General features: G+C 50.5%; 3 protein-coding genes and 1 pseudogene across 5 annotated transcripts; 1 reads left to right on the plus strand and 3 right to left on the minus strand.

Moving 5' to 3' along the window:
• Window positions 1-226: 226 nt before the first annotated feature.
• Window positions 227-3,786, minus strand: acaa1 (acetyl-CoA acyltransferase 1). 2 transcript variants are annotated; one of them, XR_003595458.1, is made up of 13 exons: window positions 3,346-3,785; window positions 2,716-2,809; window positions 2,584-2,641; window positions 2,421-2,500; window positions 2,305-2,347; window positions 2,053-2,151; window positions 1,753-1,833; window positions 1,433-1,623; window positions 1,189-1,368; window positions 1,061-1,116; window positions 800-945; window positions 459-720; window positions 227-426 (listed from the first exon to the last, which is right to left on the minus strand). XR_003595458.1 is itself a non-coding variant. In XM_028016971.1 (12 exons), the coding sequence occupies exons 1-12, from the start codon at window positions 3,517-3,519 to the stop codon at window positions 645-647; spliced, it is 1,278 nt and encodes a 425-aa protein (XP_027872772.1). In that variant the 5' UTR covers window positions 3,520-3,786; the 3' UTR covers window positions 227-644. The 2 variants fall into 2 exon arrangements, 1 of the variants encoding a protein (XP_027872772.1); XM_028016971.1 differs by having other exon boundaries at window positions 227-720; window positions 3,346-3,786.
• Window positions 3,787-4,410: 624 nt separating this feature from the next.
• LOC114144296 (BTB/POZ domain-containing protein 3) lies at window positions 4,411-8,270 on the minus strand. 2 transcript variants are annotated; one of them, XM_028016963.1, is made up of 5 exons: window positions 8,116-8,270; window positions 7,267-7,357; window positions 6,818-6,936; window positions 4,754-6,749; window positions 4,411-4,557 (listed from the first exon to the last, which is right to left on the minus strand). In XM_028016963.1, the coding sequence occupies exons 1-4, from the start codon at window positions 8,268-8,270 to the stop codon at window positions 5,717-5,719; spliced, it is 1,398 nt and encodes a 465-aa protein (XP_027872764.1). In that variant the 3' UTR covers window positions 4,411-4,557; window positions 4,754-5,716. The 2 variants fall into 2 exon arrangements, with proteins under 2 accessions (XP_027872764.1, XP_027872765.1); XM_028016964.1 differs by lacking the exon at window positions 8,116-8,270 and adding an exon at window positions 7,983-8,115.
• On the plus strand, window positions 8,267-13,107 carry LOC114144294 (dynein regulatory complex subunit 4-like; annotated as a pseudogene).
• Window positions 13,108-13,145: 38 nt separating this feature from the next.
• On the minus strand, window positions 13,146-27,043 carry LOC114144291 (striatin-like). Its single transcript, XM_028016952.1, has 18 exons — window positions 26,662-27,043; window positions 24,532-24,635; window positions 23,919-23,992; window positions 23,748-23,832; window positions 22,314-22,484; window positions 22,087-22,222; window positions 21,866-22,007; window positions 21,071-21,184; window positions 19,625-19,768; window positions 19,409-19,554; window positions 19,134-19,309; window positions 18,894-18,941; window positions 18,432-18,553; window positions 18,191-18,358; window positions 17,896-18,036; window positions 17,024-17,125; window positions 16,861-16,947; window positions 13,146-15,895 (listed from the first exon to the last, which is right to left on the minus strand). Exons 1-18 carry the CDS (start codon window positions 26,872-26,874, stop codon window positions 15,726-15,728), a joined length of 2,343 nt encoding a protein of 780 aa, XP_027872753.1. The 5' UTR covers window positions 26,875-27,043; the 3' UTR covers window positions 13,146-15,725.
• Window positions 27,044-27,654: the final 611 nt, after the last annotated feature.

Below are 27,654 nucleotides of genomic sequence, written 5' to 3' on the forward strand. Positions count from 1 at the left end.
TTATTGTGGCGATGATTAAATATTTTGAGCGTCCTGATTGGTTGGATTTAACCAGCAGACACTGGAGTTCTACTGGGACGGGTTCTGACCAGAACCATTTGGGTCGGCCCAGCTGAACATGAGGAATGGTCTGGAGCTTGTGTGTCAAACTCGAGGCTCAGGGGCCAAATCCGGCCCGCCAAAACCTTTCATGAGGCCCTTTGAGGAAACAAACCGAACCTTAAGATCACAGCTGTTATTTTATCTTTATTATGTCATCAGGAGGAAACGGTCAACATCATTTCATTCCAAGAAATCAAAGCAGAAATGATTAACATTTTATCAGTTTGTTATCGGCTGGTTTCATTAACACATTCTGCCTGAACCGGCCCTTTAAGAGGATCTGCATGAAAATATGGAGGAAAATCAGCCTGGAGGAAAATCAGCCTGGAGGAAAATCAGCCTGGAGGAAAATCAGCCTGGAGGAAACGGGTCCTCCTCGTTCTGCCCCGGCATTTCAGTCGGATCGTTATCGGCAGGTTGGACTTTAAACGTCGGACAGAAACTGAAATCAGTTTTCAGGAATCGGGCCAATTAAACTGGAATCACCGGAAACGTTCCTGATGTTCCGGGTGGAAGCTGTCGGACCCGTCTGAACCAGGTCGCTAAGGCCCGGGGTACTCGAACACGGCGGCGGCTCCCATCCCGGTCCCGATGCACATGGAGACGACTCCGAACGCCCTGAGAGAGAGACAGAGGGCAGAACCGGGTCAGAACCCGGCCCGACACTGTTCCGCTGCAGCGGCTGAACCGGACCCACCTCCTGCCTCGGCGCCGCAGCTCGTTCAGCAGCGTCACAACCTGCCGGGCGCCGGTGCAGCCCAGAGGGTGACCCAGAGCGATGGCGCCCCCTAAAGGATTCACCTTCTCTGGAGGAAGAGCGAGACGCTGAACGCAGAACACGGCCTGGAGAGAGAGAGAGAGTTAACACACACACACACACACGGCCTGGAGAGAGAGAGAGAGTTAACACACACACACACACACGGCCTGGAGAGAGAGAGAGAGAGTTAACACACACCTGGCTGGCGAACGCCTCGTTGATCTCAAACACGTCGATGTCGTTCACTTTCAGCCCTGAGGAGGAAAATCGAGGTAATGTTGGTTCTGTCGGATCGGTTCTGATCCAGAAGGTACCGGTCGCCTCACCTGCCTGCCGCAGCGCGGCGGGGATGGCCAGCGCCGGGCCGACACCCATCAGGTCCGGCGGGACGCCCACCACGGCGCTGCCCCGCAGCACGCCCAGAACCGGCAGACCCAGTTCTTCCACGGCGGCCCGGCGGCCCAGCAGAACCGCCGCTGCCCCGTCGCTCACCTGGCTGGAGTTTCCTGGAACAGAGCGGAGTCAGCGGCACTGGCCAGGGGAAGGCGCCGCGGGCCGGGCGGTTCTGACCTGCAGTGGTGGTTCCGTCAGGTTTGAAGGCGGGTCGGAGCCGGGCCAGGTCCTCCAGGGTCGTTCCCGCCCGGATTCCCTCGTCCCTCCGGATCTCCAGCCGCCGCTCCAGGCCCGACTCGTCCCGGACCGTGACAGAGACGGGAACGATCTCCTGGTCGAACAGCCCCGAGTCCCGGGCCCGGGCCGCCCTGCGGGGGACACACGGGTCAGCGCCGGCCCGGACGGGGCCAGACCCGGAACTACTGGGAACACTGGAGCGACTGGGAGAACCAGAGGAAGGACAAAAAGCTCCAGAGCTAAAAAACTAGACAACAAACTTGATCTGCGAGTCGAGAGCAAAGGAATCCTGCTGGCGGCGGGAAACTCGGAACCGCTCAGCGACGTTCTCCGACGTGACGCTGAGGAGAAAAACCCAAACGAAGGTTCTGGTTCTGATCAGACGGAAAATTACATTAATATCAATAAATAAACGAGGATATTGGAAAACATCCTGATCTCTGTGTGACCTTTTTGTGAAGGTCGTTCATGCTGAGAGTTTTTCTGCTGATGGATCAACTTCATGATTCTGAAGCCATAATTCTATTGATTACTGATCGATCGGCCGCGCCTCCTCTCACCCCATGGGGATCAGGCAGTCCCTCGCCTTGGCGTTGGCCGACAGTCCGGAGCTCAGATCTCCTGGATCCCCCATGGATCGGAGCGACATGCTCTCCACTCTGAAACGCAGCAGGCCAGAGGTCAGAGGTCAAGATGATCTTGGACCAGAGGCCCGTTTGTTGAAGTGAACGGGTCTCTGAACATCTGGAGAACTGTTCTTCAGGAGAACTTTGAACGGCCGACGGGAAGAGAAGGAAACTTCAGGGACTCACCCGCAGGCCAGGCCCAGCTGGATGGTTCCGCTCCGGATGGATCCTGAGAAACAGAACAACCGGGTCAGACTGGGCCGGCGACCTGGAGGAACCAGCGGAGTCAGGTGAGGCGTTACCTGCGATGTTGAGCAGCGCCTGCAGGCCAGAGGAGCATTGCCTGTTCACCGTGTAAACCGGAACCTTCTCTGGAAAACCGCTGCAACCAGAACAGATGTTAGAACCTCCAGGCCCCGCCCCTTTAAAGGGCTCAGCACCTGACCTCTGACCCTTGACTCTGACCTGAGGAAGTGAGCCACTCGGGCCATCAGCGCTCCGGCTCCAGGCTGCAGAACGTTTCCTGCAGACAGAAAGCTTTGGTTAGCAGGATCAGAGGAGGGCGCCCCTTCAGGCCAGGCTGGGTATTACACCCACCCACACAGACGTCCCCCAGCTGGTCCGGGGACAGTCCCACGTCCTTCAGGACGGCCGTCATCACGGCGCTCAGCAGCTCGTCCGGCGTGGTGTCCTGCAGGAAGACGGTTTGTTAGCATGCGGTTAGCATGTGGCCCCTCCGGGCCTCCGTAGCGCCCAGACTGGACAGCAGCGGTTGGACAGACAGAGTCCCAGTTCAAACCAGTGAACGAATCTGCTTCAGATTAAAAACTGGAACATTTAATCCCAGTCTGCTTCTAAAGAAAACCAGGATCTTACTGGGATTTGTCCCAATTAGCCCAGTGGATCAACTTTAACATGCTAGTAGTTAGTCATTAATTAGAAAACCTTTATAATAATAATAGATTTTATTTCTCTTAATGTCTTTAGATCTCAACGGGCTTTAATCATCTTCGTCTCTTTCTTTAAAATCAGTTTGACTTAATAAATAAAGTTTGACTTGATAAATCTGGGAACATGTCATCTACGCAACATCCCACTTCCGCTCAGTGGGCGGAGCCTAACGCCAGGGGGAGGGGCTCGCGGCGAAACGGACAGGTTAGAACATCGGGTTAACTCGGTCAAGTCCGGTATTGTTCGGGTTCTGCAGTTTTCTCGGACCGTATCTACCTTAAAACTTCCTTTCTTGGCCTTTCCGATCGCGGTCCTCCGGCCGTGGACCACCACCACCTCGTCCCCGGGGCTGGGCGCCGCGCAGCCGCAGTCGGAGCTCCGTAAGTCGGGCAGCGGCGCCGCGGAGCCGCCGGGACTCAGGTGTCCGGAGATGAGCTTCAGCCTGTTCATAGCGCTGCTTCGGTCCACCAGGAATCCCACAAAGTTCTGAATCCAAACAGGCGGATCAGACTTTGGACTGACTGTCTTCTTCTGAGATGAGCCGTTTCGGTGCAGCAGCGCCGCCTGGTGGACCGGAAGGAGAATAACAGCTGATTGATGATTCGGGGGAGAATCTGCAGCTTCAGAAATAATTTACTCAAGTTAAAGTAGTTACTTTGAAAAACAAAATACTTAAATACACGTAATGTTACCATTGCAAAATGTTACTCAAATAAAAACGTACCGTGTTAAACTTTTACTTTAAGCTTTTTAGTTAGTTTTATGAGCAGAAAGTTTTGTTTTCAGATTTAACAAAAAACACATTAATCTCAAACTGTTTTTAACTTTAGCAGAACTTCTAAGTGAAATAAAAATGGCAGCAAATGATGAATTTTTCTCCAGGGTTTCCTGCAGTTTTCATCCCATCAAATGTTATTTCTAATGTAACAAAATAATTGTTACATTAGAAACTCAGAATATTCATGTAAACGTGTAAATACAGGTACTTAATTACACCTTAACTAAGTAACTAATTACTAGTTACTTTCCTCCACAGTTCCAGGTCAGTGAAGTGGATGTTGGTCTACAAAACCGGTTGTGTACGGTCAGAACGTCTGGCAGAACTTTGGCGTCTCCTCGGATCCGACGAGCTTCCAGTTTGCTGCAGCAGCTTGTCAGATCCGCAGGAATCTCCTGGTTCCATCCAGAGATCCGGATCCATGAGCTTTCTGGATCCTCCAGAATCTTCAGAGACCCGACTGCTGGACCCGTTCACCTCAGGTCCAGAACCAGAACCTTTGCTGAATTCTTCATGTCTCCAGTTTCTGCAACATTTTCTTCAGGAAAAACGCAGCAAACAGAAACTTTTTAAACTTTTTATTTCATCACAACATGAGTTTGATAAGGCCACCGAGTTTCATCCAGGATGGAGGCACAAAAACTAAAAACACAAAAACTAAAAACAGAAAAACACAAAAACTGAAAACAGAAAAACTAAAAACACAAAAACTGAAAACAGAAAAACTAAAAACTGAAAACAGAAAAACACAAAAACTAAAAACACAAAAACTAAAAACACAAAAACTGAAAACAGAAAAACTAAAAACAGAAAAACACAAAAACTGAAAACACAAAAACTGAAAACACAAAAACTGAAAACAGAAAAACTAAAAACACAAAAACTGAAAACAGAAAAACTAAAAACTAAAAACTGAAACCTGGTAGAAAACAGACAGGAAACTAAAGGAAAGTCTGAACTCAGTTCAACTCGTTTCCAGGTGATTAAATGAAGAAAAAGCAACGAGCTTCGGGTCCAAACGATGACAGAACCTCATCCAGAATATCATGAGCGTGAAGCGGTTCTGCTTCCACACCTGCAGGTAACAGCAACAGCGCCACCTTCAGGCTGCAGCAGAAACTGCGCCACACTCAGCAGCTTCACTAAGGCAACAAACTGAGGAGCTGCAGCACGATCAGAACCACGGCCTGGTTCCAGTGGTCCGGTCCGATCCAGCTGAGGTTCTGACCCGATCCCAACAGAAACTGCTCCTCTGAGACCAGGAAGTGGACCGGTTCTGGTTCTGGAGGTGAACCAGAACTCAGCAGATCAGAACCATTTTCTTCTAAACAACGGGTCGGAACCGACTGAAACGACCCGCGGATCAACGCGGATCTGAACGTCGTCCATCTGAAATAAACCCGGAAACAGTTCTGACCCGGCTCAGCAGAACCGGATCTACACGTCATTAAGGCACTAGGAGGTCCGATGGAGAGATCCGGTCGGGTTCTGCTTCTCCGACCTTCCTTCAGTCCAGAACCGCCTTCAGAGATTAATAATCAATAATCTATAAATGGTGTCAAACGTCTGTGCAGCAAAACTTTATCTTTATCATTAGAAGATAATAAAAGGTCCAGAGGTCAAAGGTCATCAACATCTCAAAGCACAAACATTACGGGGGGAGGGAGAGGGGCTGGTTGACCTTTCATGACCTCTGGAAACTTTCCTGATGTCTAAAATAATCGCGGCACAAAAATGAAAATATGGAGCAAAAGTTTGACTCTATTTTGTCTCAGGGCGGCGCGTCACTCAGGGATCAGACCGTTAGTGTATTCATCCGCCACCGGAAGTAGTCCCCCGGCTTCCCGCTGCGACCCGACTCGGCCCGGATCAGGCGTAGAAGATAAGTTCTGGGATCTGGCCGCCCTGGACACCGGTCCCGTTGGTGCTGTCGGAGGAGCACTGGAACTGGAAGGTGACCTTTCCGCTCTGGACCTCCGTCATTCCCTCCTGGCCGAAGTAGCTGAGCTCGTTGCCGTCCAGAACCACGCTGGCCGTGTAGAAGGTGTCGGGCTCGATCTGGACCGGGTAGTCGAACCAGACCGGGAAGGTGCTGCTGGAGCCGTCGGAGAAGAACTTGATGACGCGCTGCGCCATGGGCACGCCCTGCCGCTTCAGCTCCATCTTGGCGCTGTACTCGGCTGAGCCGCAGCTGGAGCCGTACAGGCCGAAGCCGGCGATGAAGACGCGGCGGTCCACGGCGAACTGGATGCTATCGCAGCGGCCGCGGTAGCGCCACTGGTTGCTGCGGTAGGCGCAGGACTGGAAGCGGTGGCAGCACTGCGGCGCCAGGCCCTTCCGCGGCTTGGAGCAGAACAGCAGCTCCGGCTTGCGGGACGCCGTGAACCACAGGAAGATGTCGTTGGTCTCGTTGAGCGTTAGCATGCCGGACTGCGCCGCGCCGTTGGCAAAGTCCTCCAGCGCCATGGCGGGGATGCGGATCAGGTAGATGGCCTTGCCCAGCACCAGCCGCTTGTTGTCGATGGAGGGCGGCAGGTCGCGGCGATGGCACTCTGCCTCGGCCCAGCTCAGCGCCGCCTCAAACACGACCATCTCCTTGGCGTTGAGCGTCTCCCGCCGCAGGATGCTCTCCAGCGTCTGCGCGTCGATGTCGCAGAACCCCTCGGAGCGCAGCGCCAGCTCGGCCTGCGCGTCGATGACCTCCCAGCAGCGCTGCGTCAGGTCCGGCTCCTCGAACAGGCAGCTCTGCGACAGAAGCACGCAGGCGTTCTTGGCGCTCAGGCTCGTCTCCAGGAAGTTGACGCAGGCCCGCGCCAGGTGAGGCACGATGTATTTTTTGGCGGCGTAGAGGGTGGCGAGCACCGTGTCGGCGCACAGGTCGATCTCGTCACAGTAGATGTACCTGCGGAGGAGAGGCCGGGTGAGCAGACCGGTTCTGGTTCTGAGGTCTGAACGGACTGCCCGACCTACTTCAGCATGGCCAGGAAGGACGGTGGCTCCACGTCCGGGATCCGGATCTCCTCCGTGTCCTCAGCCAGCTCGCCGTAAAACATGGCGTGGAACACGGAGCTGCCCACGGCCAGGACATACTGCCGAGAGGAACAGCAGAACCGGAACCGGGTCAGAAGCCCCAAACTGGACCGCTAGCACCAGCCAACAGAACCTGGTTTCTAAAACATTCTGCTTTAGTCATAACGAGTCGCCCCCTACAGGAAACGGCTGTAATAGAATAATAATAATAATAATAACAATAATAATAATAATAATTCTGGTTTAAAGCCAAACTTCACGAAGACGAGCTCCTCTGATGAAGAAGCTGCTTAAATACCCCAAACATTAAATATGAGATCTAGGAGAGCAGATCTGTTTCTATACATCTATCTCTAGAGAGTTTGTTCTAGAAGCTGTCAGGACTCTACCTTGTGTCCAGGAACCCTCTGGGTCCCGCCCGGCGGTCCAACCACGAAGTGAACGTCAGCCATCATCTCGTTGTTGAACATGACTGAATTCCTGCAGACAGAAATATGAACCAAAACTGACGACGTTTCACAGAAACGAAGGAAACAAACAAACAGTTTTTTACATTCATTTCTACTTTTTAACTGCACTTAGTTTAAGGTTTTTATTTTAATCGAATTACAGCTAGATTCAATTAAAGTCCAGAAAACTGCAGCTCAAGACGTCTTTCGGCCTGGTTGGTTGGTTGGTTGGTTAGTTGGTAGAAGGAGGTTCTCCTCTCTGTTTATTATTTCTAGAATCAGTATAAAATAAAAATCTGAGATTTAAAGAAAATTTTAATTTCAGGTGAAAACAAGCAGCAGATTCCAGACAGAATATTAAACGGACATGAAGTCAAAATGTCGCCTCACATTTTCGGCTGTAGCTGCGATGAATTAAAACAAACTGCAATAACTTCAATTAGGACATTTGATCATCCAGACAAATCGTTACTGTGACAGAACTATTTATCAGCAGGTCAAAACTTTACAAATAAAAGAGAATGAAAAACATTTCATAATAATGAATAAAACTTCAGTTATTTCACCATTTATTTGTTTTCTAATGTTTTGTTCATTACATTTTGAGCAATTTGGAGTTCCATATAAACTAGACTAAATTTTGATGACTTTCTGACCTGGTCAACTGGAGTCACTTCGGTTCTGGATGGACCAGGACCGACCTGGGAGCCGGTACCGACCGGATGACTTTATCTAGTCCTGATAAATGGACCCGGAGCCCAGGCCGCCTGGGAGCCGGGCCGCTCTCACCTCTCCCGGATGGTGGGGTACAGGCCCTGCCAGCTGCAGCCGCCCGGGGCCGGGTTGTTGTTGCTCAGGTTCTGCTGCTGGAGCGAGGCGGCGGCGCTGCTGCTGCTTGAGGCCGAAGACACCAGCTTCTTGGCGGGGAACAGCTCTGCTGCCATCCTCCCCCTTCAGTCACACCGGGGAACGGCTCATGGCGGCTCCGGGGCCCGAACTCAACCGCTGTTTAAACTTGGATCAGTTCCCGAACCAAACCGAACTCCATTTAAAAGCTACCGGACTTTAGCTCTGAGCTAGCTTAAACCACATTAGCCTCTCAGCAGTGGAGCCTAAAACACGACGTGGACCGCGGGAACCGGAGCTAAAGCAGCGGGGCAGAGGCTCCCCGAAGGACCAACATTTCTTAACCTTTAACCTCTAACCTAAAACCTCCATCAGCGGCCGAGCAGAGTTTGGGTTCAGCTTTTGTTTACGTCGCATCAACTCCAACCAATCAGAGACCAACTCTTCTTTACTGCCCCCTACTGGAGTACAGCGCACTGGAGGCTCCATAAAAAATAAATCCAAACTCAAATTTCTAATTCAAACAAACTTTATTGAACCCAAATGAAAATTAAACCTTGTTGTAGCTCATTAATTCAGATTCTTCAAAACGTTATTGCCGATGCTGATGGCTGTTGCCAGGAAAGATCTGCTGCAGCAGTCTGTGTTACAGTGACTCTGAAGAAGCCTCTGACTGAAGACGCTCTGTTTTCCCAATACAATCTCATGAAGAGGATAGTCAAAGTCTTTCCCCCTTTATGTCGTCCCCTGAAAAGAACCAGGACCAGAACAGAACCAGGACCAGCACAGAACCAGGACCAGCACAGAACCAGAACAGAACCAGTACCAGAACAGAACCAGGACCAGCACAGAACCAGGACCAGAACCAGAACAGAACCAGCACAGAACCAGGACCAGCACAGAACCAGGACCAGAACCAGAACAGAACCAGCCTTCTCAAATCCCCGGTTCTGATGCTGCTGCCCCAACAGATGACAGTGTAAGAGATTCAACCACAGAATAACACAAAATACAAATAATCTGCTGTAATTATGAGATTATAGGAAAACAATCAAATCCACTGAACTAAATGTATTTTCTCTACGTAACTGTAAGACTTTATAATAACGACATTTTTCTAAATATGTCCCGTTTTGGTTGTATTTCAGAGTACTGTACAGTAAATGCTGCATGTTTTAAATGTCTTTGGACCTGTAATCCCGTTGCCATGGCAGCACATTCTGGTTTGTTTCAACAGAAACAGTTAAACTTGCGTTTCCCATCAAATCCACAGTTTTTATATTTTCATCTGCTGGGAGAAGCGGATTAGTGAGCCACAATGGTGAGAAAATGTTTACACTTTACTGGTAACTGCATCATAATGTTCAGTAGTATTAGGAGCATAATTTATTAACTGTTAGATTCTGAATTATGTCCTGTTAGCATGTTAGCTTAGCATCAGCAGCTCAAATCGTGTTTTCCTTCTTCAGCCTCCAAAGAAAGGCAAAAAGGGCAAAAAGGGGAAAGCCGGGAAGTTGAACCCCTTCATGCTGTTGGACTCTGCGCCCATACAAGACATGTCCAAGGATCAGGTAGCACTTCCTGCTGATGCTAACAAGGCTAGCTGATGTTTACCCAGAGTTTGGACCTGATGGAACCGGTACAAACCGGCAGAACAAACATGTTACTGTTAGATGGTGGAGGAACTGCAGGAACTAAAATTTAAAACTTAATTCTGGTAGAACTACAGAACATGATGAAACTTCCTGTGAGGAATTTGAACCGTAGTTTTGTTAAATAAATGAGCGCCAGGGATGCAGCGCTCTGCTGTGACCCAACTTTATCCATAATGTTATAAAGTTACATTATAATGAGACAGCAGCAGTCTCATTATTCAAAGCAGTAAATGTTTCCCGTTTTCAGACACGTTTGAAATGAGTTGCCACTAAAGTCAGATAATAGTTTATCTTTTCCTAAAACCATACAGTGGACTCTGTCTGTGGAGCTCCAGACTGTTTGATGAAAATCTGATTACTTCCTGGTTCTAACCCTGATGACGTCTGACACGCTATTGGCTGGCATTCGCGAAGCAGCCGATCCATTCGCTTTCCTTGGTGCTGATTGGCTGAAGGCCCAAACTTAAAGTAACTTACTTATTTTTCCATTTATAACCGGGTCGGTTTGAGTGAACCGGGTCGGTTTGACAGATTAATTCCTCTGCAGTTCCCTGGTTAATCCCGCCCTGATTCTGCGATGTGTTGCAGTTGTGGGATTTCGCCCTCCGCATTCAGGAGGAGCTGGAAACGGTGAGGAAGGAGAAGAGCCTCTTCCAGCTGGAGCGGAACAAGACCCAGACCGTCTGGGAGACGACCAAGAAGAACCTGGAGGAGTCCGAGGTCGAGCTGAGGAGTACGACTGCAGAGAGGTCAGAGGTCGACGAGCAACACCGAGAGGAGATGACTGTGAGTCTTCCACCGATCCACTGGTCCTGCTGTTCTCCCGGTCCGATCCTGACTCGGTGTCGGGTTTTCAGGTCTACAAGCAGAAGATGAAGCACGTCCTGACCGAGCAGCACAACGCCGTCTCTGCGGTGAAGACGGACGCCGTCACGTCCCGCTCGCTGCAGCAGAAGCAGAACACGGAATTGGAGCTGGATCTGCGGCGGCAGCTCCGGGATCTGCAGATGGACAACAAGGAGAAGAGGCTCCAGGAGCACAGCTCCATCAAGATGCTGAAGCTGGTGAGGAGACGATCCTCTGCTGCTGCTTCAAGCTTTGGCTTCTGTCTCATTCTGCTCTTCCTCCCCAGAACCACCAGAGGGAGCTGATGAGGCTCGGCGGCGAGTTTGAGCGCCGGATGCAAGGTGAGTGCAGCTCGGTGCTTCCTCCCGGGTTTCCTTCCTGGTCTTCCTCATCGCTCCTGTTCAGTGCTGGAGGTGCAGAAGCTGGTCACCACGCGGTCCCTGGCAGAGATGTTCCAGAGGAAGCTGATGAACGCTCTGACGGAGATCGACACCTTCAGGAAATGTCACCTGGTGTCTCTGAACAAGGAACACGACAGCAGGAGAGAACGGACGGAAGGGACGTTTGAGGAATACCTGGACACAAAGCACTACGAGCAGCACACCTGGAAGGTAGATGAACAATCGCAACGCCGCCTCCAGTGCCGGGCGCTCCTCTTTAGTAGATCCCTCTGGATCCCCTGGAGTCGATCCCACTAGGTCCTCTTTAGTAGATCCCTCTGGATCCTCTGGAGTAGATCCCTCTGGATCCTCTCTGTTCCAGGGCGAGCTGAAGAAGCTGCAGAACCAGAAGCTGCGGTGGGAGAAGAAGATCTCAGCAGCTCAGCAGGAGAACCAGCGTCTGAAGACGACGCTGCAGGAGGTCCAGCAGAAGCTGCCGGAGCTGCACAGACGGCTACAGGAGCACCAGCACTCCAAGCAAAGGATGGAGGTAAGGGGGCGGAGCCAACACCTGGAAGCTGCTCAGCGCTGATGGTGCTGATGATGATGATGATGATGATGGTGTGTGAGCAGGAGTACCGAGCTCAGCAGAAGCTGGTTGATCAGGAGCTCAGAGACCTGACGGTGGAACACGAGCTGCTGCTGCAGGCCTTCCACAAGGTAAACCTCCTTCCTCCCTCCTGCTCCTTCCTCTTCCTCCTGCTCCTCCCTGCCGACCCCTCCAGGTGTTCCCTGCAGGTGCAGCAGGAGCGTGACGAGCTGCTGAGGAGGCAGACTCAGAGCATCCTGGACGTCCAGCAGAGGAGCGGCCTGAAGAAGATCCTGCTGCAGAGGAAGATGGAGGCGCTGAGCCAGACTCTGGAGAAGAAGGAGGCGCAGCTGAGCGCCGCGCTGTCCGTCTGCAGCGTGGAGCCCACGGCGCGCAGCAACGCCGCCCTCAAGCTGCAGGTAAGAGGCCGGAGGGCCGCTCCGCTGGGCGGCACCGGAACTTCTCCACAGGTTCTGATCAGGAGCAGAAACACTGGGAGGAGTTTAACTCAGGAACAGCTGATTCATCCTGAAGGGAAACCAGACGGTTGTTCAGTCAGCTGCCTGAGATTTTACTTTTACTGGCGCAAAAACACGTTGAAGTATTTCTACTCTCAGTACTTCCTGTCTGCAGCCTCCAAACACGGCAGCAGCTCTTCTTCAGCTTCCTGTGAACACAAAGTTAGAATCCGCCCTGCAGGAGAGGAGAAGGTCTGGAAGAAGAGAAATCTTCATCCTCCGCACTGAACTCATCATTCTGGTTTCTCTGGAATGTTGGAGGCACAGCAGCAAGGAGTTCGTTAGCTTAGCAACAACCTAGCTGATGACATCACAGAGTGTTAGCTTAGCAACTGAACTGATGACATCACAGAGTGTTAGCTTAGCAACTGAACTGATGACATCACAGAGTCGCCACCAGGTTCATAATAGTTGAGAAACTCCTCCTCAGAAAACATGGAGTAAAACTTTAAGCTAACATTGCTAGAAGCTAGTTAGCATGTTGCTACATAAGCTAGCAGAATGGCCTAATTCCAGGTTCTGATGCGAACTAGCAGCTTTCTAGGAAGTGAAGGAGTGACTCCGGTTGTCCTGGGATTATCCAAGTCTGAAACCTGTTTCCTGTTTCCAGGAGATCCTGGAGTCCAAACGGACCGCCATGGAGGCTCTGCAGCTGGACCTGGACCAGGGCGCCCAGGTCAGTGTACCTGCAGCTTCCCGCTCGTCTCTGACGTCCCGCTTGTCTCTGATGTCCCGCTTGTCCGTCCTGCAGGAATACGATCAGCTGCTGCGCAGCCTGAAGGGCGACCTGGAGGCCGCCGGCATCTTGCCGTTCCAGTTTCCCTTTAAAGCCACCCAGAAGGTTCTGGAGGAAGTCCGACCGGATCTGAAAGCCCAACTGGACCGGCACCAGAAGGATGTTACCAAATAAAGTGACATTTCAGTTTTTATTCAGTTTGACATGAAAAGCAGTGGCATTATTATTAAATTAAAATGAGTTTGGTTGTGACATTCAACATCTCCTTTATTGTTAGTGATACATGAGAAAAAGAAAGCAACACATGAGCAGCAGCACGGCCACAGCGGGTCACCTGTACAAACCAAAGAAGAAGAAGGAGGAGGATTTACAGCCAGAACCAGAACCAGAACCGGGTCTGAAGTTTGGTTCTTGGCCTGAGAATCTGGGTCAGCTGAATGTTCCTGAGGTTTTATTTGGTTCCTGAAGGTCCGACTGATCTCCTGACTTTTAAACCCGTAATGGACCGGACCGGTCCAGGAATCATGTTCCAGAGCGACCCGCCTGGAGGAGGAACAGATCACAGCTGGGAAACGGGAAGAAATCCGTTTTTCCTGAAAATATTCCGTCACATCCTCGTCCCGCTCACCATCCAGAGCCAAACTGATCCAAACCAGAGTTTAGGGTTCCTGCAGGATTCCCACTCCGGCCTGGAATCTGGAGATTCTTCCTCCTTCTGCCACTAAATGTGTCTAAGAAGGTTGATCTAAAAACAGTTCTGTGTCCTGGGACGTCACGTCTTGATTTGGACCTTTCAGAATATCTCAGTTCTGTGAATATCTTGGTTCAGACATCACTTCCTGTGGAGCAGCAGCCTGTCCAGAACCATCTGACGGATCAGGAGCCTAAAACCTCCATCAGCTGCTGGCTTTATGGCTGCAGATGGATAAAGATCAGCAGGGATCAGCAGGGATCAGGCCCGGTTTCCCCAGGAATCCTGAGCCCCTTACTGACGCCATTTTTGGAAAATTCTTCCAAATTCTAAAATTGGAAGAATTTTCTCAGAATTTTATGTGGAAAAGATAAAAGTTATTTATGAAGCATGTTTGGCCTTAAAGGAGCTCCAGTGACAGAATGCTAGGACTAGTGAGGAGGACCTTTGACCTTTAGATGCGACCCACATCAGTCTCAACAGGTTCTGATTTGTCCCATATCCAGATGTGGAACTGAATCGTATCCGATGGTTTTCAGAGCGTCTGCAGCCTGAACCATCACGTCGCATTTTATCCGACTTCTACGTCATCAACGTGAGACGTGCGTCATAATCCTGCAGCAGAAGGAGCCAGACGTGGCAAACGTCTAAAAATGTGTGAAAATGATTACATATGGGGACATTTTCCTGCCATAATTCAAGAGCACACATTTTCATTTTGAAAGCAGGACTTCATGTCTTTCTTCTCAAATCTTGTAACGCTTGTACTCTAAACTTCTCCTTGCACTCACACTTAGTCTCTGCTCGCTTACGAAAATGACACTTGCCATAGTCGCCTGGCAACCTCTGAGCCAATAGAATGAAAGTGTTGTTCTCACATGTTTAGCAAAGTTTAATCTATGAGATTAAATCAGATCTGGGTTCAGAGTGGAGGTTAGCAGGTCGATTTGATTACTGGAAGATGATTTTAATAACTTTAGAAATAATTTCATCCTAATTAAACATTTCCCAGCTGGTCAGGACGGCCGCAAAACACAGTCCAGCGGGTCACAAATGGCCCCCGGGCCACACTTTTTACACCTCTGGCTCCTGTTTCCAAAGTAATAAAAAATAAAACGTTCCCTTTGTTATGTTTCTGTTTTTTCCAGACTTGTCTGCAGGATTCCTGGTTTTTATCTCCTAACTGGACCGATCGGGTCAGAGAAGGACCGGACCGGATTTCCAGAAATTCCCCCGACATCGGATTCTGGTGGGAATGTGATCCGATAATCGGCTGCAGATTTTTCTCTCCTGTCGCCTCTGGAACAATCAGCTGATCCAGCTTGGAAAAATGTTCTGGAGCTTAAAGTTAAACAGATAAAACTGAGGAACGTTTCCTCAGGAACCCGGAGAGCTGAACTTTTCCTTCAGCTCGTTCAGAATCAGGAAGAAGAAAACATCGGGAAAGATTCCCTTCAGGTCCCGTTTCCTCCAGATTCCCTGGACAAACTGTACACTTCCTGTTCCCATGTCTGCGGCGGCGTTCCTCGCCGAACGACCCCGGAAACATCCCAGCAGGAACAAATGGAGAAAACAAACTGAACCAACCAGAACCAGAACATCCGACACCGAACCGGCCGCTTAGCCGGAGATCCACAGAAACAATAAGAATCTGAGCGTTGCCACAGGATTTCCTCTGCAGTGCAACAAGTCCGATAGACCGCCTGGAACCGGGCCAGAACCGGGTCCAGAACTCCAGGAGAACTGAAACGACTCACGGAGAGAAAAGTCCTGAAACAAACTGGAATGAACCTTTAAAGGAAAACTCTGCAGCGTCGATGCTGCGGTCGGCCTGCCGGGGACAGAACCGGACCGGCAGGCCGAGTCTGGACCCGTTGGGTTCTGCTCATGGTTCTGGCCGGGTTCTGCCGGTGAACGGCTAAAGGAACGTCTGCTCTGAGGAAAAAGGCACGTCATAAACACAGAGAAATCCCGGCAGCGGAACGCCGCACCGGGATCGGAGCAAAAGCTGCTTCCGGTTCCTCCTGGTTCCCTCGGAGCGCCGGGGCGGGACACGGCCGGCCCGGCTCCGGCCCGGTCCAGCCGGGTCCAACCAAGTCTGCCCGGGTCAGCACAGCGGCAGCCCCCGCGGATCCGGGTCATACGAAGACCTTGGCGAGCGCGTCGGCGCCCGCGGTGCCGATGTAGCACTTGGTGGGGTGGAACGCCACGTCGTGGATGGACTCGTCAAACTTCTTCCGGTGGGCGGTGAACTCCTGGATGCAGGTCTTACTCTCCATGTTCCACAGGCGGATGGAGCAGTCGTGACCTGGCAGGGAGACAGCCAATCAGCACGCAGAACATTCCTGGGAATATTTTAGTTCCTCCGGAAGCAGGAGCTGCCGTCCTGGGAAAACGATCCCAGTACCGCCCAGAGCACCAATCCTGATTCATTTAGTCAATAACTGGAGAATTCAGAGCAGAAATGAAGCCAAACCTGAAGAATAAATATTAATATTTTACATTTAAGATGAAAACATCTTTATATGTAAAATTCTGTAGTTTGGTTAAAATTCACTAAAGGAATGCTGTTACTGCAATAAAATGTTTATTTTCTTATTTTAAAAGGAATTGTTTGTTTATTTTAATGCATTTATTCTATTAAGAAGCTTAAATTGTTAAAGCTGCAATATTGAACTTTTATAAAGAATGTTTTTTAACATATTTGTTCAAACTGTCGCATCTTTTCCCTGAGCTGCTGTCTGAAGAAACGCACCAAAACCAACCAATCAGAGCCGGGGGGAGGGGCTTAGCGCTGTCAATCAACCTCATGTACTTGCTGCTAATGAGAGGCGGAAGGACATAGGCAACGTGACAAGATCCTGATTGACAGCGCTAAGACCTGCCTCCAGGCTCTGATTGGTTGTTTCCTGTTTGCGCTCGCAGAAAGAGATCAACTTTTTCACACAATATTTGTGTCAAACTTTTGACAGTTTCAACAAATGTATATAAAAAAACTCCTGAAAGTTTGTGCAGCTTTAACTGAACAACCTGCAGAAAGAGCCAATTTTTCTGATTGATCGCCAGAATAATTGATTATTGAGATAATCAGTTGCAGTTCAGGTTCCTATAGTTTTCCACGTTTCATGCGTTCCAGGAACTTCCTGGTTTCCTGGGATTTTACGTGGCGGAGGAACACGAAGCGGAGCGCTGAAATCGGAGCCGGGATCGCTTTGAGCGGGTCGGGAAAATGTTCCGGTGTGATTCCGGGCCGAGTCGCTGCAGGAGACTCACTTCCTGACATCAGGTAGAGCCCGTTCGGGTCCACAGACAGGCAGGTGACCGCGTCCAGGTGCGCCACCATGGAGTGGATCGGTTTACCTTCAGGAACACAGAACCCGGTTAGGAGACGGAACCGCAGGTGATCCGGCCGGAACCAGCAGGGCGGCGCTCCCACCTGTGTTGTTGTCGAAGAACTGGATGTGGCGGTCCTCCTGGGCGGTGACGGTGATGGGCAGCGTGGGGTGGCTCAGGACCCGGTTGATCTTACAGGGACACTCTGGGGAGACAGAAACTCAGCGGGTCAGAACCAGAACCTCACCAGAACCCGGCTGACCCAGAAACAGAACCGTATGGGCTGGAATGGACCCAATGAAGAATCCGGACCCATTCAGAACCAATCCGGCCCAGACAGAACTATCATAGGTCCACTAACCCGTGGTGGGCGGGACCGGGTCGGATCCGGATCCGACCAGTACCAGAGTACAGTGAGCCGTTTGGGAAAACTCACAGGAAACCAACAGCCATGTTTGGATTATTTAGCCTGACAGAAACATTTTCACCATTTCATTTCACTCATTCATTAATGGAACCGGATCAGCTAATTATTTAGCTTCATGCTAAATGTTTACATCATATTTAGCCAAAAACTGTTTCATCACAGGTTAAATATTTAGCTGGAAGCTAAACATTTTGTTTGCTAATTAAGTATTTAGTTTGAAACTGTGACATTTATGAATGAATGAATGAATGAACGAATGACATGCTGAGAACACGACCCATTTCCTTCTTTTATGACAGGATTAATAATCCGGTGTAACTGTGGAAGCGGCGCCCCCTAGCAGCGGCTCGGGAAGCTGCTCCTGCTGGGATTTGAAGTTTTATTCTGAATAAAATCAAGAACTTTACAGTTAATAGTTGGAAGCTTCATGCAGAATAATGTAATGCAGAGCAGCACAGCAGGGTGGCGCTGTTCGTTCTATTTGGAACAATAATGTGGAGCTCAGCCGCTCCCGATCCGAGCCGCGTTTTCTCTCCAGCCCGTCCTACCTGCAGGCCCGGCGGAGTCGAACTTCAGAACCAGCTGCTGCGTCTCCATGTTGAAGAGTCCGATGTGACCCGAGTCGAATGACGTCACCATGTAGGCCGGGTCGCTGCTCACCAGGTCCACAGAGGTCGCGACCCCCAGGTCTGCAACAGAACCACAACACAGGGTCTGCAGCCTGGACCCGACTGGGTCATCAGCAGAACTTCTCTAACAGAACCACACCGTCTGCCGCTGCTGTCGAACCCAAGGCTCGCGGGCCAGAACCGGCCCGCCACATGAGTGGATGTGGGTCCTCACCTCCGTCTCCGTTGAACACGGCCAGCGCCGGAGAGACGTCGGAGGCGTTCCAGAGCCGGACCGTCCCGTCAGCCGAGGCGGACAGCAGGCGGTGGTGAGGCGAGCTGTAGACCAGGCGCCACACGGCGTCCGAGTGGCCGCGCAGCGCCCCCCGCAGGACGGAGGCCTCTGTAGCCGGACACAGACAAGCCATCGTTAGAGGAGGGCTGTACCGGGCCGGGCCGGGCCGGCGGCACCGTACCGTAGGAGTCGTACGGGTCGATGTTGGGGCTGGGCGTGTTCCAGCTCTGGATGGTTCCGTCCGACCCGCCGCTGAAGCACTGGGCGCCGCTGGAGCTCAGGGTGACACTGAGGACGGCGCCGCTGCACACAGAGACGGTACCGTTAGAACTGGTTCTGACCCGGCCAAAACCAAGTCCTGGCAGGTTCTGACCCGGTCTATGTTCTAATGGGTTCTGATCCAATCCAAATATTCCAATAGAGTCTGATTTGAACCAATCAGGTGTGGAAATCTGATATATTTTATGGTAATAAAAACAGGAACGTTTGTAGGAAAACGTGGAGCGGATTTCAGTCTGCAGGGTGTAATTCAGTCGTCTTTAGGAAGCAGACAGGAAAGCCAGGACTGGATCAACTGGAACCAAACATGCTGAACTGGGAAACGTGTCTATGGGGCCAGGGGTCATGGGTCGGGGCGGCTCACCTGTGAGCTCTGAAGGTGTAGATGGGCTCCACGTCTAACGCTGCACACCTGGAGGAACAGAACAGGAAGTTCAGATGAAACCCAGTCCAACCCATAGCTCCCAGCGTCTCAAACTGGGTCTAAACCTTCTCTGCCTCTCATCATCTTCATCACATTAAAGCAGCTCCATCAGGAAACACTGCCCTCCTCAGGCCAGACTGAGAATTACATCAGTTACAAATTCAGGGCGTGGCGTCTCACTTCTTGGCCGGCGCCGTCTTCTGCAGGTTCCAGAGCTTCAGGGTTTGGTCGTCGGACGCCGTGACCAGAACCGGCTCCACTGGGTGGAAGGCCAGGCCGCGCACCGAGTCGAAGTGGCTCCGCAGGGCGAACTTTGGGTTCCACGTTTTACGCAGAGCCTCAGAGTTCAAGGCCATCTGGGGAGACACGAGATGGTCATCCAACCGGTCATCCAACCAGTCTGCTCATCCAACCGATCATCCAACTATCCAACAGGAACATGTCTCTGGACTCACATCGTATCCCAGACTCTCCGCCTCGTTGGCGACCGTCAGCTGGGCCAGTTCTCCCAGTTCTCCCAGCTCCAGCTCGTTGGAGACGGCCTCGTCCACTCTGCCCAGGATGAAGGGCTTCCCTCCGGACGGCAGGAACGCCATCGGCTCTGCAGGGACCAACAGCAGGAATGTAGCCGGGCTGCGGCGCACCGGCGCGGCGGAGGGGGCGGAGCTTACCGTCATCCGGCCGGCCCACTTCCTGTTCGCTCAGTCTGGGAACGCTGGGTCGGGACGGAGGCGACACGGCCGGCGGCAGGGGCGGGGGCTCCTCGGTGTCCCGCAGGTTAGCCAGCATGTCCTGCAGCTTGGAGCGGTTCGGCCCTGAGGAAGAGGAGAGGAGGAAGCAACAGAACCAGACATCATCAGGCATCTTGTGTCTCCAGGGGGCGTGGCCTAAAGAGATCAACACCTCCAAGGTGTGAAAAATTATGAGGCAGCAGCTTTTGTGAAGGTAAAAAACAGATTTAGCAGTTCTGAGGTGAAAAATGACCAACAGTTTGTCAGAGATGCTCCAGAAAACGCTGCAAACAGCAGAGCTAGCACTTAGCGTAGTGCTTTAGCACATTTGCTAACTCTAAAGACGTGTAGCGCATTTAGCTTCTACTACGTTTTCCAGATAAATTCTGAATGCTAATTTACTCGGCTGGGTTGTTAATGATCAGTTGAATAAAGTTTGATGCGTTTTAAGTTTGAGCTAACGAGTGCTCTTATTTTGAAGTCCGTTTACACAGCAGGTCCATTTCCTCTCCCTATGTTTTCTTTTTTCCCTCAATAACTTTATTTAAAACAAAGAAACATACAGGATCATAATCATAGTAGAGAACATAAACACCACATCTAAATGTGTTATGGAACAGGGTTGTGTTTTTAAAAAAAAAACTTGGTTGGGTAATAATTCTGGACAATAATAATTTCCCAAGAATTCTATTCTCCTAAAATAATATTGTTTCTTTTACGCTTATTTACCAATTGTTTTTGATATAAATTGATAAAATAAAACATAAACTATAAGGACTGTACTCCCCTATCCTCTCATACAACAATAACACATGGACTATCCTCACACACACACACATCACGGACTGTTTTCTTCACACACACATACAACCTGTAAATTTTATCTGCCATTATTTATCTTGTATTATATTATATACATATATAATTCATTCCTTAACATTCTTGTATATTCTGTATAATCTGTGCATATAGCTCCCATATTTATATTTATACACAATATCTATATCTCTTGCTATAACCACTTATAGTCCATACATACAGTCTTGTACATCTGTGAATAAATATTTATATCTCGTACAGCACTTCTGGATAGATGCAAACTACATCTCGTTGCTTGTACTTGTGACAGTGCAATGACAATAAAGTTGAATTCTATTCTATTCTATAACAACCACGTTGAATTTTCAGTTTTAATCTGAGATTTAACTGAAATAAAATGTATTTATCTTCACATGTGGCAGCAGGCGCTGTCTGACAGAGTAAAAGAGGAAAAAGTTGAAAAGAAGAAGAAAAATCAACATAGAAAATCCTCCTCCAGAAAATCAACCCAGCAGGTTGGAAAACCTGGAACGGAGCCTGAAGGGAAGCAGCCGGATCAGGACTCACTCTTCACTCCTTTCTTCCCCTTCCTCTCCTTCCTGTACTGCTCCTTCAGCTGGGCAATCAGGCTCTGGTCCACGTCCCAGCCCAGTTCTCCCAGAGCCGCCGGCTCCTCCTTCTCTGTGGGTCAGAACCATCAGAACCAGAACCATCAGAACATCACAGCAGGTCCAACAGAACGTGAACAAGATGCTTACAGTCTGGAGCTGATCATATTTCTGTAATTATAATAATAGTTCAGACAGAGAAGAAGAATCAGAAGAAAAGGAAGTGAAATCAAAATGTTTAAGAAAATAAAAGCATGAATAAAGTGTAAAGTGCTGCAGTTCCTTCATCTGAGCTGCAGGGGGAGCCGCTGAGCAGCATTTCTACTGATTCTCCTTCCAGCTGATCTGGGAGTAAACAGGGCCGGTTCTGATCAACAGCTGAAGTTCAACAGTGAGCTGAGACCGGAACCAGACCAGCACATGGATCCAGTCTGGTCCGTTTGGGCCTGGTTCTGAGTTCTGAGCGGTTCTGGCTGCGTGTGAAAGCAGCTCTGAGTCACACTGAGGTGTTGAATCATTGGCTGCGTGGGAGAGCCCTCCATCATGGGTTGCTAAGCAACCAGAGAGAAGGAGAGATGTTCTGCTAAAGTACCAGAACACGGGTCAGAGTCGGATCAGGAGGTTCTGGAGGAAACCGGCTGAGCTGCAGCTTCTGGAAAACAAACTGCTTTAAATAAAGAACCGACCCGATTTACTGCTGTATGTCAGACCAGACTCTGATAAGGTTCTGCTGGACCCGACCCGGCCGGCTCACCCCAGTCCTCCCCTCTCCTCGGATCCGACCCGTCCAGCTCGTCCGGACTGGCCAGGAAGTCAAAGCCCTTCAGCGCCTCCTCGGTGTCGGGGTCATCGCTGAGGTCAGAGGCGCTGGACGACGGCAGCTTCTTCCTCACCATCTGGAACCATCAGAACCCGGGTCTGGGTCACAGGAACCCGGCTCTGCTCACAGACCCAACAAGGACAGACTGGACTTACGGCAGCCAGGTCCAGAACGGTTCTGTCTTTGGACTCGCTGTCCTCTTCCTCGTCTTCGTCGCTGAACTCGGCCGCGGCACTCTCAATGAACCTGAACGCCTCCAGGACCGTAGCCGGGTCCGACAGGTCCGGTTTACTGGAGGGACAGGCGACCCGGTTAGCACAGAGACCCGGTTTATCAGGGCTCTGAAGGTTCTGGGTATTTTGGGTTCTGGCTCGGTTCTTACCTGATCATGCCGCTGTCCTTCAACGAGGACGGCTCGGTTCCGTTCACCATGGGCCCGGTTCTCCGGTCCGGCGGGCCGTCTCCAGGTTCTCCGGACAGGCCCAGCAGAACCCGAACCCTCTGGGACTTCACGTCCAGGATGGTGTCGGTGTATCCGACCTCCTGGAGGTACCTGGGGAAACGGGCTGGGAGTTAGAGCGGACCAGGAAAAAGTTCTGCAGAACTTCCCAGTATGACCAGTGTACGCTCCCTGACTGGTCTGCGGCCTCTCGCTGGTCATAATGTTCTGCCTGATCAGTCCAAACCTGAACTAAGGTTCTATTCAGAATTCCAACCCGTCCTCCAGAAATTCCCTGGCAGCGAGTCGAACGATCCGATCCTGAAGTCGATCCGTTTTCTGTCTCAGATCGGACAGTGAAGGCATCAGAACATCAGAACCATCTGGACCCAGATGTTCTGATCCGGAGGGAATGATGAACCCGCACCAGCACTCTTTCATGAGGAAATCAGTGTCAAATATTCCCAACATTCAGAACCCAATCAGAACCAGCAGGTAGTTTACCTAGAGTCCCAGAATTCCTGCTCAGCCAGATCGGATCGGTCCGGGTCGGCTCTGTCAGCCAGCGGAGCGGCCCGGTCCGATGTGAAGCGACGTTCCTGAACAGCCTGCAGCCCTCCCCCCGTACCAGCCGCTCCCGTCGCACCGACACACAATCCTCCATTCAGCGTTCCCAGACGCTGCCGGGACAAAACAGCAGAGCGGGGCGGCGTTTCCAGAGCGGGGCGGCGTTCCCAGAGCGGGGCGGCGTTCCCAGAGCGGGGCGGCGTTCCCAGAGCTGGGCGGCTGTTTAGAGGTAGTTCAGATGGGAACGCTCGTCATCACCACCAGGGAGACGACGCTGAGATATCCCAGCCTTTTTAAGCACAGTGAACTGAGCACACACACAGATCTATGCTGTAGATTTCCCACCTTCAGGTCAGAACTGGATCTGTGGTCCGATCCTCCAGAACCATCAGCAGTCAGGAACTCAAACTGGTGCCAGTGGACCGGTGCTGCTGGTTTCCATTAAGAGAGTTGGTCTGTAGTAAGAAGACCCGATGGGTGCACACACATCACACCGTGTGTGTGTGTGTGCATGTGTACTTGTATAAGTACATATTGAGGACCACTTTCACCACTTCAACCCACGGTTTGAGGTCATCTCTGGAAGTGAGGACATTTTCCTGGTTCTCAGTTTTTGTTCAGTTATACTGGTTGGATTAGAGGTGAGATGTGAACTATTAAGTTCTGGTTCAGGTTTGGTGTAACTAGTACTGGTCTGGGAAAATGTCTGGCTTCGGCACGAGTGCAGCCACTGAAATGAATGGAAGACTTAAAGTCGTCAGTTTGTATGGAAGTACATGTAAATGTGTTCGTGTATGTATGTGTACTCACTGTCGGAGCAGCTGCCGTCCCTGTTTCCAGCTCAGCTGATGGCTGCTGTTGGGAGGACTGGTAGCTTCGCTTTCGTTGCCTTCATCTGAGAAAGAAACAGCCAGACCAACATCCATCATTCATCCATCCAATCATCCATCATCCATGTATCCCTCCTTCATCCCTCCTTACCAGAGTCGTAACTCGGAGCTCTGATCTCTCCCTGGTTCAGTTCCGTTCCATATTTCAGTTTATGGTATTTGGCTCTGAGGAACAGTAAACAGGTCATAAAAATATCATATAAAAGCAATTTAATTCCAGATCAGGTAACTGACTGAGCAGGTTCTTTTTCAGAAGTTCTGGTTCAAAAACAACAACTTCTGTCAAGTCAGAATTTAAAAGAAGGAAGTTTAGACTAATCCAGGTTTTAACGGATTGGTTCATCAGGAATTATGGATACATATAGCTGATTATCATCAGCATAACAGTGAATATTGTCTGATTGGAAGAATTAAAATACTGTAGTAAAGAGAATCAGACCAATCACACAGCGGTGTGATACTCCACCAGTAACCATTCATTTATAAACAAACTGGGATGTTTGGGACCAATCAGAGCTGAACCATTCTGGTTCTTTTCCTCTGATCCCAACAACGTCTTGAAGAAACTGACTCGGCTCTGAGCTGACCGTTAGTGATGGAGATACATTCAACTTAAAATTGATCTTAAATCTGTAGTTGGCTTTAGGACCAGCTCTCCACCAATCAGAGGACCAGTGTTTCCACCAGTCAGAGAGCAGCCTCACCTCTCCTGCTTCAAGGCGTACTCCAGCATCTTGATGCGCCTCACCAGGTCCTTCTTCAGGTTCTCCTGCCCTCGCCGCTCCCCCTGTAGGAAGGCGATCTGCGCCTGCAGAAAGCATGGAGACACAAACACGTTCCGACTTCACAAGACAGAACTTCCTCTAAACAAGAAGAATTCCTCTAAACACAATCTGGGAAAGTTTGAAGACCAAAACCAGATGAAATGAGCTGAAACCAGTAAAGTCTAAATGTGAGTCTGTCTCCACTGGATAAGCCTCATTCCTGTGGGAGTCGCGACCTTAAAGCCTCCTGGGAAACCAGACCAGCTGACCCACCTTTGACCCTTTGACACGTCGGGTCTCTTTCTACAGGACCGATCCGATCTGATGAGGTGTTAAAAGCTGCCATGTTAAATGTTCAGAGAAAATTTCTCCGTTTGTGATGTTTGATGCAGGAACTCCAGCAGCACTTGGACCTGATTCGGACCCGACTCAGTACCTGTCTGCTAACAGTCCGGTCAACCCAGTTCTATTGGAACCTAAACATCTGCCCCACCTCCAGCTGTTGTGGTTCTGAGTCAAACCAACCTGTTCCCCTCCTGGCCTGTGGGGGCGCTGCACCAAGAACCACTGAAGGAAACGACACAAAAACCTCTGAAGACACTGAGAGCAACTTCCTTCTTCACCAGATGGAAACAAGATGGAGGCGTCAGATTTTAGAGCTGGAGGATTTCTGTTTAGTCTTTGGCTGAAGACCAGGAGCCATTTCTGCTGCAACGCTAGGCTAACATGTTAGCTTTGGTTGTATTTACCCAGAATGCCCTGCGCTGTAGTCCATTTCCTGCTTTTAGAGCGGTCTCTGGTCACATATGCATTCAAAAACCGAACCCAGACCGAGGTTTGGAGGACCAGAGTTTTTTTTGGTTAGCATCAGAGTTTGATTACGCATTGACAAGAGGTCTCACTCTGCTGCCTATTTAATCTGCCACTGCAGAGATCATCCACTTCATTCTGGGACGACTGGGAATTTCCTGCAGCCTGAATCTGGAGCAGCGAGGGGATTATGGTTCCTGATGAAGACGAGGCAGGGGGGGCTAGATGAAGATGAGGGGAGGACTCCCAGGGAGAACAAGAGGACGAATGCAGGAGAGGAGGAGGAAGTCCCAATCAGAACTTTACCCGGTTCTTCTCTGGTTCTGACCCACTTTCAGCCTCCGACTCGTTCAGGGATTCCAAACTTTATCTCAATTAAGTCGATTTTTCAGTGAAAGGATAAACAAAGTTCTTCTGGTTATAAAAACACAAAGATTTTCTCTTGTAAGAAAATCGTATCAGAAATACTTTTATCCTGACTGAAATTAAAGTTCTCAACCAGCTGAACTGGACGGGTCAAACGGGTCGGTGTCTAAGACCGTCCAAGACCACAAATGGCCCACGCGCCGCACTTTGGACACCTCTGGTTTAAAATAGTTTTTTTACAAATAAAATCTGTAGTTCTGACCGGTTCTGATGGTTCTCTTTGGGCTCCTGTGTCTCCAGAATGCTGGATGTTCTGCGAGGACAGAACCAGAACATCTGGACTCTGTTCAGGGTTAAACACAGAAACACTCCACACTTTTCAGAGTTCAGTCAATTGAAATGTTGAAAACCAGAAACATTTTTCTTCCACTGGTCCAACACCAGATGCTGAACCAGCAGAACCGGAGCCTGACTGGACCTTCATCATCACCATCATCATCACAGGTTATCCTGTCCACCTTCATGTCTCTAATATTCCTGCTGTTTTATTAATAAATGATTAATTTTTAGGTCCATAATGTCAGTAAAAGCTGCGTTACCGACCCGAACCGGTCAACGCACCCTGTGCGGGGAATTCCCGCAAACAACCACCGTGCGCCCTTTATCGGACACCGACGGGAGTTCTCCGAGTCCGATGTTTGGGAGCAGCTTCTGTCCGATAATGGAAGCCCCTTGTTCCTGTTGTTTTTAACGCGTTTTGTCCCGCAGGTAAAAAATGTGACGTAACCACGCAGGTCCACCTGTTCCCGACACACACACGCGGAACCACCACCAACAACAAGCGTCTCTAGGTCATTTAGCATCCGAACCGAGCCGAGCGGAACCGGGTCTCACCTGGAGCTCGGCCCGCTCCACCTCCCACTGGGCCCGCTCCACCTCGAACCGGGCCCACTCGTGCTGCAGGAAGTGGAGGATCCCCGGGATGCTGTAGTGAGCCCGGGCCGCGGCTCCGTCCGCGGGCGGCGGGGCTCTGGCGCTCCCGGTGCCGCCGGGACCCGAACCGCCGCCGCCGCTGAGGAACACTCCGGGGCCGGCCTGCTCATCCATGGCCGGACCGAGGAGGAGGAGGCTGGTTCGGTCCGGTCCGGTTCGGTTCGGCTCTGACACCCGCTGCTGCAGGGACTCCTCAGTCCATGAAGGAGCTGCGAGGAGAACCGAACAGCCTGACCCAGCTGTCAGACGGACGGACCGCAAAGCTTCCCGCGTTCACACCGCAACCGCATTTCCGGGCTGGACCTTCACAATAAGAGCGCAACCTAAACAGCAGAAGATGCACGCGGGATGTTATTTTTTTGTTTTTTTTTAGCAATCGATAAAAATTTTTTTTATCTCTGCTGCTTCCAGCCGCTCATCCCAATGCAACTGATCAGATTATTGATCAGATTATTGATCAGATTATTGATCAGATGACCCTCAGAGTTTTAAGGTGGATCTGTCCTCCGTCAGTCCAGTGGTACCACAGCGGGTTCTGGTGGCCCGGCGTCCTGCATGCTTCAGTTCCTCCTGGTGGAGGAAACTTCCTCCTCGACAGGTCGATGTTCTTCTCAGGCCTCTATTGATCCATCTCTGGATCCGGGTCTGTGAAACCACAGCCGGGCCTCCAGAACCGACTGTGGGCTCCACTGGTTTGATCTAAAACTCCTCAGAGTGAGAGGTCCTGTTTTTGGTTCATATTTCTTCAGTTTTTATAGAAATGTTGCATCAAAAGATTCCAGCAGAGTTTGTGAAAGCAGAAGCTTCATGGTGGAAACGTGTCGCTGCTTTAACATTTTCTCTGAAACTGCAGGCCCTAAAGGGTCAGAGGTCATTCTTATGCTTGTTTCAATC

The sequence above is a fragment of the Xiphophorus couchianus genome, chromosome 5 (genome assembly GCF_001444195.1).
Source record: "Xiphophorus couchianus chromosome 5, X_couchianus-1.0, whole genome shotgun sequence".
In the NCBI taxonomy this organism is placed as follows: Eukaryota; Metazoa; Chordata; class Actinopteri; order Cyprinodontiformes; family Poeciliidae; genus Xiphophorus; species Xiphophorus couchianus.